This window comes from Jatropha curcas, chromosome 8 (assembly GCF_041381405.1).
Source record: "Jatropha curcas cultivar XTBG-Jc1 chromosome 8, XTBG_Jcur_1.0, whole genome shotgun sequence".
In the NCBI taxonomy this organism is placed as follows: domain Eukaryota; kingdom Viridiplantae; phylum Streptophyta; class Magnoliopsida; order Malpighiales; family Euphorbiaceae; genus Jatropha; species Jatropha curcas.
This window is the reverse complement of record NC_143158.1, coordinates 3835689-3847586: the sequence shown is the minus strand read 5'-3', so window position 1 is coordinate 3847586 and position 11898 is coordinate 3835689. Positions and strand designations below refer to the sequence as shown.

General features: G+C 31.9%; 1 protein-coding gene, 1 long non-coding RNA gene and 1 pseudogene across 3 annotated transcripts; all 3 read right to left on the bottom strand.

Annotated features, from left to right (window-relative positions):
- Positions 1-1849: 1849 nt before the first annotated feature.
- LOC105638377 (uncharacterized) lies at positions 1850-2988 on the bottom strand. The gene is made up of 4 exons (XR_002284804.3): positions 2699-2988; positions 2471-2615; positions 2266-2368; positions 1850-2171 (listed from the first exon to the last, which is right to left on the bottom strand). It is a non-coding gene; the product is annotated as an uncharacterized LOC105638377 (long non-coding RNA).
- Positions 2989-3503: 515 nt separating this feature from the next.
- On the bottom strand, positions 3504-5968 carry LOC105638108 (S-adenosyl-L-methionine-dependent methyltransferases superfamily protein). The gene is made up of 8 exons (XM_012221840.4): positions 5710-5968; positions 5489-5597; positions 4962-5186; positions 4738-4837; positions 4545-4655; positions 4332-4415; positions 4050-4108; positions 3504-3950 (listed from the first exon to the last, which is right to left on the bottom strand). Exons 1-8 carry the CDS (start codon positions 5894-5896, stop codon positions 3758-3760), a joined length of 1068 nt encoding a protein of 355 aa, XP_012077230.1. The 5' UTR covers positions 5897-5968; the 3' UTR covers positions 3504-3757.
- A 1940-nt stretch (positions 5969-7908) lies between these two features.
- On the bottom strand, positions 7909-10159 carry LOC105638109 ((S)-coclaurine N-methyltransferase-like; annotated as a pseudogene). The gene is made up of 7 exons (XR_016322249.1): positions 9679-10159; positions 9460-9568; positions 9122-9346; positions 8907-9006; positions 8715-8824; positions 8531-8614; positions 7909-8325 (listed from the first exon to the last, which is right to left on the bottom strand). The product of XR_016322249.1 is annotated as a (S)-coclaurine N-methyltransferase-like (transcript).
- Positions 10160-11898: the final 1739 nt, after the last annotated feature.

Genomic DNA, 11898 nt, shown 5'->3' with positions numbered 1-11898 from the left:
TTATCTTATCACTTCGGTTTCACTATAACCTTATGGAGCCATACAGATATTTTAACTTGCTATTGCATGAATCAGACAGTAAAATAAACAGTAAGAAAGATCATCAAGGTGAAATGAAAGCCGTATGTTATGTGTGATTATATGTACTTACATAATTCTTTCTGCATATATGTGTGCTTAATTATGTCTTTCTATATTGAGATATCCACTGAGCTGTATTAGCTCAGCGAGTTACCTGTTTAACTCGCAGGTTTTGAGACTGGTCTATAGAGCGACAGCGTACAACTGCAGCAGTTCATCTGTAGAAGACACGGTCTTCAGGGTAGCTCCCTATTTTGATATGTATCTTTTATTATTCTTTCATGGCATGTACAGGGCACACAGTTGGGCCCATCTCATTTTGAACACTTGTATAATGTATATAAATATTCAGTATTATGATATCAGCATGTCTAATCATACAGTCAACCAGTGTTGTAGCATCTCGACTCGGTTCATTCGGGTTAACGGGTGGACCGGGAAGGGGTGTTACAACTTTCCTTAACTGTGGTTAAGGTTAGATTCCCCTCTGACACATTACTGAGCGTAATAGTCAGCGTCTCCCAACTGTCCGGCAAGGAACTCAATAAAAATAGTGTCTGCACCTGGTCGTCAAACACTATTTTTGACGTCGTCAGTTGGTTCAATATTTTTTGAAATTTGCCCAAGTGATCTGAAGCACTTTCGCCATCTCTGTACTTTAGATTTACAAGCTTTTTAATTAAAAAGGCTTTGTTCTGGGCATTCTTTCGCTCGTACATGTCCTCCAACTTCTTCCAAATTGAATAGGCATCTTTCTCATGAGCGATATGATTTATGACGCTCATTTCAACAGACTGCCTGATGGTTGCGACTGCTTTTCTGTTAATCGACTTCCAATCGCTCTCATTTATTGAAGTTGGTCTGACCCCTTTCAACTCAATCTTTTCAAAAAGATCTTTGCAGCATAGAAGATCTTCTATTAATATCTTCCATACTGCATAGTTTGATGAGTTGAGTCTAACCATTGTGCCTGTTGTTCTGTCGTCCATTTTTGACTTGTGCAAAATATTATCACCAACAGAAATCGTATACGTAAATAGTTGTATACGTGAATAGTGACCGTATACTTGAATAGTAACAGTATATGTAAACAGTACCCGCATGCGTGAATATTAACTGTACACGTAAATAGTAACTGTACACGTAAATAGTACTATGCGTGAATAGTGTTGGGCTTACTGAAACAGTGACGCCAATAGTACTGTTCACCATCAACTACTATTTTACTATTCATCACTAAGTCGATTCTGTAATGTCTTTCCAAACGGACTGCACCAATGGACTCGGCGTAATTTTCTCGTCGTCGTGGTATATTTATTTTTAAAATATATCCACGGATCCGGTACTTGGTTGGATCTGTTAGAACCTTCGGCTCGGATACCACTTGTAAGGGCCCGACAATAAAATTACGAGAATAATAACACAGTGGAAAAATGGAAATATGACACACAGATATTTACGTGGTTCACCCTTTAACTGTTTAGGGCTACGTCCACGGGACAAAAATCGAATATTTCTTCTACTATTAAAAATAGTAGGCTTACAAAGAGAGTAATACAAAAAATAGTGGCGCTCAAAAGTGTTTACCAAAAACACTCCAAATTATCCTCACTATTTTCTCTTCCCTAATTTTAGAACAAAGTTCTAAAATTTTGATTTACTCTCTAAACACTCTCTTTTTTTTCTTTTGCAAACAGATCATCTACAGAAGAAAATATATATATATATATATATATATATATATATTATTTCAAATGTGGATCCCAGGGCACCGCACAACACACAGCAACATGCAATGCAAACTTCGAACATTGATCCCTATATAGTTTTGGCAAGATTACACAACATGAAGAGCAAGCGTCGTTCCATCACCAACAAATAACTGAATAAAGTACAATTGTACCATCGGATGTGTGATCTTCAACATAACCAAACAAACCAACGACAATTGCCACCAAATATATAGACATGAGAGGTGTTTCCTGGTAGGAAACTGTCTTCAGAGTTCCTTCCACTTTCTCCTCAAGAACTGGCACATGGGAAAGAACTACCAATTCAGATGGCACATCTAGAGTGATCCTGAATTTAGCCTGCACCACCAACACTCATTTGGTCAGAGTTACAGAAAATAAATAAAAAGAAGCAGAAAATGCACATGACTGATTCAGAAGCAATAAGAGAGACCTTGCAAGCAGGCTCGTCCCAACATGGAAAGCATCTCCTAGCATCAGCTGGCTCAAACTGAGTGACTGCTATGCTCTTCTTCTAACCGTTATGATCATAGGTACTGAACAGAAGCAATGAAAAAAAAATCAAAACTTTAATGAAACACAAATCGATTTTTAAAATTAAACTTGTAGGATTCGAGAATCTAATAAGATAACCAAACCTTCTGTAAGTCGCTTGAGTTTGTCATTCAAAACTCCGGCGAACTCAATCGCAAGAACTCACACACCGATGTGAAGTGTCTCAGCGAACTCCAACACCAGTATCTCATCTGCTACCACCAAATCAACTTTCACGGGCTTAAACACCTGTTTTGAAATGGCAGTTAATTTCGACTGACAGAATTTCCCAATATTAACCCAAAAAAGAAAACGTTTAGATCGGAAAATACCTTAGAGGAGGTGAAGTAGTTGGAGCCGGACTTGACAGAGAGGTCAGCGGAGTTTAGGACAATGAATTTGGTGGCAACGACGATGTCAAGGTCCATAGAGACTTTGCCATGCGAATGTGCAGGCGGAAAGGTCCGGTTTCAGCCTGATATCGATCGTAGCCTTTAGGGGCGGCAAATTTCTGGGAGGCGAGGCTGACCTTTGAATTCATCCATTTTCGTGTGCGAGTTCAGAATTTATAGTTGGAGTAAGGCAGGGAGGCTTTAGTTTAAGGAGGTAAGAGATGAGTGAGAATTTATGGATACGATGTAGTCTACATGACTCCGTTTCATGGCAAGCCAACAGAAGGTAGCTATGTTGCATGGAAACTTTCATTAGATTGAAAGAATTGCACGAAAAAGAATCTGAATAATTAATATCAATTTTTCTCAACTTCAGAAATTCCTTAAAAAAGTTTGGAGCAAAAATTGATATTTTAGATACATATCAAAATTGACTGACTCGTTTTCTATTTGAGTCAAATGTAATTTCTTATTTTTTTTCTCTATTTTCATTAATATTTTGTTGCCTTTTTAATATTAAAACAGTACATTTAAAACATAACCTAGTGATAAATACTTACACAACGTGCTATGATACTAGATTTGAATTCTCTCTCCTAATACTAATTTTTTTTTTGTTAACATATTAAAATTGACAAAATTACTTTTTTAAATAAAATACAAGCAATAGCCAAATCAGGCTCAGGATTTAATATTGATCATAAATGGGACCCTACGGTCTCACCAAGCTTTCGGGCAAGCCATGTCAGCTTGAAAAAACATTAAATTAAAAAATTTAAATATTCAGACAATGTATTGTTGCTATTACTCCTAATACTCCCACGTCTTGCCAACCCTGCTCTAGGCAACTCCATTACTGCTATTTTTGTTGTACAACAATGTATTATATTGACAACTTATACTTATTTTCTTAGATCAAATTAAAGAGTCGTACTGCTAAGATTATCACACAAGCCTTAGGTTCCCAACATAACATCTTCAACACGAACAGGGAGTTTTTCACTTTTTCTTGAACAGGAAAAGTGCAACCATCCATTCTTCTCCATTGTTATATCCAAAAAGTTCTGCAACAGCAATGAAGAACGTTCTCCAGTATACAGTCCACTTGAGAGCTTGATCTTTGCCATAGGTTGACTCCATTATTGGCTTTATTGATACCATGTTCTGGTCCATTCTTTTGAGCCACTCTTCACTGAAAATTTCAAGTACGTCTTGAATGTGAATCTTGACGCCAGTATAGGAGACTAATGAATCTAGAAAGTTTAAATTGCAGGGTTATTTTCATTCTCACCTTGTCTGCGCATAATGTTTCCCATTCACAAGCCAATGGTTGACAACAGAAACATCATCCTGCACAAAAGTTTTCAGCAAGAAGACGTCTTCTGTAAGAGAACTGAGCTCATACAATCATAATGCAAAAGTTCTAATAGCTCTGAAGCGGTTTTCAATTTGTTCTGAAAGGGTTATGCATCTCCATTTTATGATTCCTTCTGTTTTTGTGATCTTGTCCATTGGAACAGAAATATGCATTTTACACTTCGAAAGATATGAGAATGAGATGTATAAAGCAAACCTGGAAATAAAGCAACAGATTTGCAGCAGGCATTGTTCCTCCAGTGAAGAAATACTTAGTAATCCAGTCATCGTCATTTAAATCCTGAACAGAAACAGAGAATGGAATGCAAATTAATGCATAAGCACTAATCCTTTGCATAAACTAAAGTTCAAAAAATATGCAGATGATCAACAAAATATGTGTGTAATTAACAGTTATGACCAATTATACCTCAAAATGGTAAGCAAATGCCTTGTGGCAGAAATGATGAACAAAAAGAAGACCATCTTCTTTCATCCACTTGGAAATCTTGTGAAGGAGATCCTTATAGTTCTTCATATGCTGTTAAAGGGACAACTAAGTTATCAAATTATATAGACTTTTTAATATCATCATCCATGATAAGGCATGAAAAACAACTTACCTCAAACATTTCAATTGAATATATTCGGTCATAGGACGCCTCCATTTCGAATGTACTAATATCTGCAACAATGATTTCTACATTCTGCAACTGAAGATCCCTACAGAAAAGGGTAATTAAATGGTTTTTGAGTTCTGCTAATCAAATTAATACTACATATCCAGAGTAAAATCTAATTTTTTTAAGTGTCTGCTAAATTGCTATTGCATCAAGCAGCATACTACCGGCACTGTTCCTCTATGTATGCTTTCTGTGTTGTTGAATTGCAAATCCCAGTAACCTTGCAGTTGCTGTACTGTCGGGCGATGTACAAAGAAAGTGATCCCCATCCACATCCAACATCAAGAACAGTGTGTCCATCTTTTAGCTGCGACCTTTCACAGTATAGCTCCAGCATTGTTTTCTCAGCATCTTCTAAGGTGTTTGATTTGTCAGAAAAATAACAACAACTGCACTAGTTAACATATAAAACCAAATCAGCTCATAAAAATAGCAAAGTTAAGTGCCTCCTATATCCAGTTTTGTGAGAACCCCATAACAGTACAATCCATAACAATAAAAGCGTAGATTGAAAAACCCTGATTTGCCTTCTCATGCAACAAATGGGTAATTAGGTACTTTGACTAATTATTGATTCTTGTAATATTATTGCACCAATTGATTTTATTCTATCAATCAGTTTTGACTATCCAATGACTATGACAAAGCTCAAAACGCTACTTTGACTACTTAACCAACTGATTAACAATACCTGTATTTGAGATTTTTGCCCAAAACGAACTTGAAGAAAGAAGTGGGTAGTTCATAATGCTGAGTTTTAGGCTTGTCAGTCTTAATTGCTATCGGCATCTCTTTTAGAGCTATAAACACAACAGTAAGAGCACCACAAATCATCCATCAGAAGAAACAAAAAGAAAAAAAGAAGTGGCCAATAATATATAATTTATTTAAAAACGAAAAGGAAAGCATTACAATGCACGAACTGGAGGAGGTCAGAGAGTTGTAGCTGAGAAGAAGGCTTGTAACCGGACCGAAGACGACTTGCCAAGAGTAATCGAGTGAGCCTCCTTGTAACGGCGTCCGGCAGCAAATTTCGTTCCAGTGAAGCTAACATAACCTTCACTGTAGCATCATAAGGTACGTGCATCAATCCCTCCATTTTCAGCAAGAAAGACGACGCGCTATCTTTTCGAAGATTAGATGAGTTTAAAAGTCACTGATATCCTGTCTCTCCAGCTCATTCACCTTTTATTTTAGGAAATTTATTTTTTAATTAATATTTTTATCTTCCTCTTTTTAAAAATATTAAAGTCCTTAACATTCGCACCATCGGACTATATTTTTTCCTGAAAAATCAGCATTTTATAATTAATTAAATACATTTTTTGGACTATATTCATTTTTATTATGATAAGTGCAAAATTTGTTGAATTTAAGGTTTGATAATAAGTTTAAATAAAAATTAAAGGTATTATAATAATTTTTCAAAATAAAAATATAAAAGCATTAATTAAAATCTAAATTAAAAATTGAATTGTATATCAAAATTTAAAACCGTAACTCACGTCACTTTCCTGTCTTTAATAAACGACAGTACTGAGATAATTAAAGGATCTGTCGTTAATCGACACCGTAAAAAAAAAAACCGTTGTCGATGTTGGAACGGGATTACATCATTTTCGGTAATCTCAAAATGTCGTGACATATAGAAAAATGGATTTTCAGTCCCATTGTATGTAATCCCGTTTCAAACGAAATTAAAAAAATTAAATTAAATAATCCCGTCTCAATTATAAAGTCTCGTTGCGTATAATCCCATTCCAAAATATTCCCACGTTAACTCATATATTTACTTTTATGCTGCCATTCACTTTATTCAAATTTAAATTTTAAAGATAAAAAATTAAAAGAATCTAGTAGCCTCAATTTATACTATCTTTGAGAGAATATAAAAATAAAGAAAATTGAGAAGGAAATAAATAAATTTTCTTTTTTTTTCACTTATTTGGGAATGAAAAGAATTATTAGAGGAAGAAAAATATGAAGAAAAAATAAATAAATTTTAGTACCATAAGTTCATTTGCTCACCAATTTGGGAGAAAAATTAGAGAAAAATAATTAAAATTATAATTTTACTCTTATTTGTTGTGATTTTTCTTTTAAAATATATATTAAACTCATAATTTTATTTTTTTATAAAATCATTTTCTCTCAAATATCCAAAAATCAATAAGATTTTACATATATATATATATATATATATATATATATATATATATATATATATATATATATATATATATATATATATATATATATTTCCTTTTTATTTTCCCCCAATATTTTCTTTACTCTCTAAATTGCTATCCAAACAAATTAGTTGTATGCATGTGCGCACTTCCTTCTATCGCTCTCTTTTAAAGCAAAAAATAAGTAGGATTCATTTAATATAATCATTATCATTATAATAATAAATTATCATATTCTATTATTAGCATATTATTTTTATTAGCATATTATCATATTCTATTATTAGCATATATTCTATTAAATAATTATTTTAATATTTTTATTCCTTATGAATTCAAATATTCTTAATTGAATTGAATTATTTCTGCTTTTTTTATTTACAAAAAATATTAGAATTTCTATTTGAGTTAATGTATTTGTCCTTTTTTAATATCAGGTTTTCTAGTTGGATTTTTTAATGTTAGAATCCTAATTGAGTCCAAATATTAAAATTTTGTATAATAATAAATTTCTATGGATATTTTTATTTCTTTGCAGAAATATTAAATTTTTTATTGAGTTAAAATTATTTCTCTTTTTTTATTTATAAAAATATTAGAATTCCTAATTAAGTACAAATAATGTTTTGACAGTAATGCTATCATTTTTTTAGATTAAGATTCCTAACATAGTTAAAATATTCCTAATTGTAATAATCCTTTTTTTTTAATTTTATGATTATTAATTGAGTTCAAATATTTATAATTAAGTTAAAGTTATCATAATAATAAATTTTCAACAATATTTTTGTTTTATTTTTTAAAAATATTAGGGTTCCTAGTTGACTTAAAATATTTCTTCTTCCTGACAGAGTTCAAAAATCCAAAATGGAAACTTCTGCTAGACTTTGTAGAAGAGAGATATAAATCCAATTTCAAGCCCTAGACACAACTAAAAGATGTTTACTTGTTGGGTAATTGAAACAATCGTACTGCTACGTTACAAAAGCCTTCTTCAATACAAAGGGAGTTATTCATTTTTCTTAAACAGGAAAAGTGCAACCATCCATTACTCACCATTGTTGTATCCAAAAAGTTCTGCAACAACAATAAAGAATGTTCTCCAGTAGACAGTCCACTTGAGAGCTTGATCTTTGCCCTAGATTGACTCTATTATTGGCTTAATCGATGCCATGTTCTGCTCTATTCTAAAAATATGCCACTCTTCACTGAAAATTTCAAGTATGTCTTAAATGTCACACGGTCTTTGTCTCGTAAATTGCAGTGTTATTCATTCTCACCTTGTCTATGCATAGTGTTTCCCATTCACAAGCCAATGGTTGAAAACAGAAACATCATCCTGCACAAAATTTGTTAGCAAGAAGAAGCTTCTTTAAGAGAAGTGAGATCATATAATCATAATGCACAACTTCTCTTGGTTCTGAAGCGGCACAAGTTCAATTTGTTCTGAAATGGTTATGCATCTTCATTTTATGATTCCTTCTGGCAAAGAAATATTCACTTTACGCTTCAAAAGATTTTACAATGAAATGAACAAAGATAACCTCGAAATAAAGCAACAGATTTGCAGCAGGCATCGTTCCTCCAGTGAAGAAATACCTAGTAATCCAGTCATCGTCATTTAAATCCTGAACAGAAGTAAGAATGGAATGCAAATTAGTTAATTAACAATCCTAAAAATATGCAAAGCTAATAAACAAATATATGCTTAATTAACAATTATTACACCTCAGAGTGGTGAGCAAATGCCTTATGGCAGAAATGATGAACAAAAACAAGACCATCTTGTTTCATCCACCTGGAAATCTTGTGAGGAGATCTTTATAGATCTTCACATGCTGTTAACGGACAAAACTAATTATCAAATTGTATCCACTTTTCAATAGTAGCATTCATGATAAGGTATGAAAAACAACTTACCTCAAACATTCCGATTGAGCATATTCGGTCGTAGGATGCCTCCATTTCGAATGTACTAATATCTGCAACAATGATTTCTGCATTCTGCAGCTGAAGATCCCTACACAAAAGGTAATTAAACGGTTTTTGAGTTCTGATAATCCAATTAATACTACATATCCGGAGTAAAATCTAATTCTTTGAAGTGTCTGTCAAATTGCTATTGCATCAACTACCGGCACTGGTCCTCTATGTATGCTTTCTGTGTTGTTGAATTGCAAATCTCAGTAACCTTGCAGTTGCTGTACTTTCGGGCGATGTACAAAGAAAGTGATCCCCATCCACATCCAACATCAAGAACAGTGCGTCCATCTTTTAGCTGTGACCTTTAACAGTATAGCTCCAACATTGCTTTCTCAGCATCTTCTAAGGTGTTTGATTTATCAGAGAAATAACAACAGCTGCACTAGTTCACATATAAATCAAAACCAGCTCATATAAAATAGCAAAGCTAAATGCTTTCTATATCCAGTTTTGTAAGAACCCTATAAACAGTGCAATCCATGACAAATACCTCTATTTGAGATTTTTGCCCAGGACCAACTTGAAGAAAGAAGTGGGTAGTTCATAATGCTGAGTTTTAGGCTTGTCGGTCTTGATTGCTATAGGCATCTCCTTCATAGCTATAAACACGACAGTAAGAGCACCACAAATCATCCATCAGAAGAAAAACAAAAAGAGAGAAGTGGCCAATAGTATATAATTTACTCAAAAGCGAAAAGCAAAGCATTACAATGCATGAACTGGAGGAGGTCAGAGAGTTGGAGCTGAGAGGAAGGCTTGTAACCGGACCGAAGACGGCTTGCCAAGAGTAATCGAGTGAGGCTCCTTGTAACGGCGCCGGGCAGCAAATTTCGTTCCAGTGAAGCCAACATAACCTTCACTGTAGCATCATAAGGTACCCGCATCAATCCCTCCATTTTCAGCAAGAAAGACGACTTTCTCTCTGCTTGAAGTTTAGATGAGGTTACTGTCTTTGGTAGACGATAATTAAAGGACCTGTCGGTAACCGTCTTGTAAAGGTTTGTTTGGGTGGAGACTTTTCGGATGTGGTCGAGAGTAAGGTAAGGAAAGGTTTTTTTTTTTTTTTTTTTTTTTTATGTGTGTGTAATTATTTGAGGAGTTAACCTATTTCTCAATCCACCACTTGAAAGAGAAACTATGAAATAAAAACTCTGAAAACTGCAGATATGAGTGTGATGCTCTTTTTCTATTTCTGTACAACAAATGGAACCTCTACTGTTTATATAATCAAAAGTTTCACCTAACTTGCAGGCCAACTTTAAATATCTTTAACTTTACGACGGCCACAGTCACAACGCTACATCCTTTGGATAATACGGCTTTTACTGCAATGTAGAAATCGAAAATTCTCTGGATAGAGAAATTGGTTACTGGACACGCTAAGAGTATCTCCAATGCTGCGCGTGGTTGAATGTTTATTTATAGATAATAAATTTTAAAAAAATTTCTTTAATGCATTAATTTTTAGATTTTTTTTATTCTCTTTTTTTCTTTCTTTTCCGAGCTCACAATTACTAAAGAACAATAAATATTAACATAGTTTAAAAAACTTTTTAGAAATAAAAAGTGTAGTAAACATTATCCATTCGTTTTTTTGACACCTTAGCTTGATATCCTAAATAGACATTAGCATTGAAAAGCATTTTTCAAGAAATTTTTCTATTTTTCTGATGTGATAATTAAATAAGAGTAATTCACATTTGGATCGGAGATGCTCTAACTTGTTAGGTAGATTACAATGTTATATATTGTTTTTCTTTTTTTAACTTTTAGAAAATCTTTTTCCAATAAATTGGGATGAACTTTTTTAAGAATATATATAGTTATAGTTATAGTTCAAATATCTCTAATTATCCTCGATGATTTTTTAAAATATTATGATTTTAATGCAGTTAAAATTGTCTTGATAATAAACTTTTAAGGATTATCTTTTTTATTTTATAAAAATATTAAGTTTCTTAATTGAGTTAAAAATTTTTACCTCTCTATTTTTTTAAAATATTAGGATTCCATATTCAAATTAAATATTACTCATTTATTATTATAATAATAAATTGCTTAAAATATTTTTATTTTTCCTAATTGGGTTAAACTTTTTATCCATTTTTTAATTTTATGATTCGTAATTGATTTTTTTAAATAATAGGATAACTAATTGAGTTGAAATTATTTTTCTTTTTTATTTTATAAAAATATTAGAATTTATAATTAAGTTAAAATATTTATTGTTTTAATATTATAATTTCTAATCGGGTTAAAGTATTTTTTTTAAAACAAGTATTAGAATATATTTATTATTATTTTAATTTATATATCATTTATCAATATCTATCTATATAAATATATAATTTCTAAAATATGGATGCTAATGTGGCTTGATTTTTTTCATTATAATTAATTTTTTTTACATTTAAAAGCATTAAGTTAAGTAATTAAACCAGCGTTGACAACTAATAGTTAATTACAAAACTAATGAAATTAATTAATATTAATTAGATAATGAAGTTATAACAATGTGGTGGACTAATAGAATTAAAATATAACTTTAATTCACTAAATTTTATTACAATATAGTTAAATCTTTTTATACCTTATTTAATTATAAAAGAATTAATAAATATTTTGATTGCATATGTGAAAATTTCAAAGAAAAAATAAATAATTTTATCACTTAATTACAAAAGGAGCATATAATTCCACATTTCATTATTTAATTAAAATACATAAGCTAATTATTTAAATGAAAACAAGACAAATATAAATCACAACAATACTTTTAAATATTACTATTCAAATTAATTTTAAAATATAAAATTACACAATCCGTGGATTGCGCGTGTGCATAACTAATTATATATATATATACACAAAAATTGAAACAAAAGGAAAGTTTAATGCGTTCTATTTATTCAGCATTGTATTTTTCTTT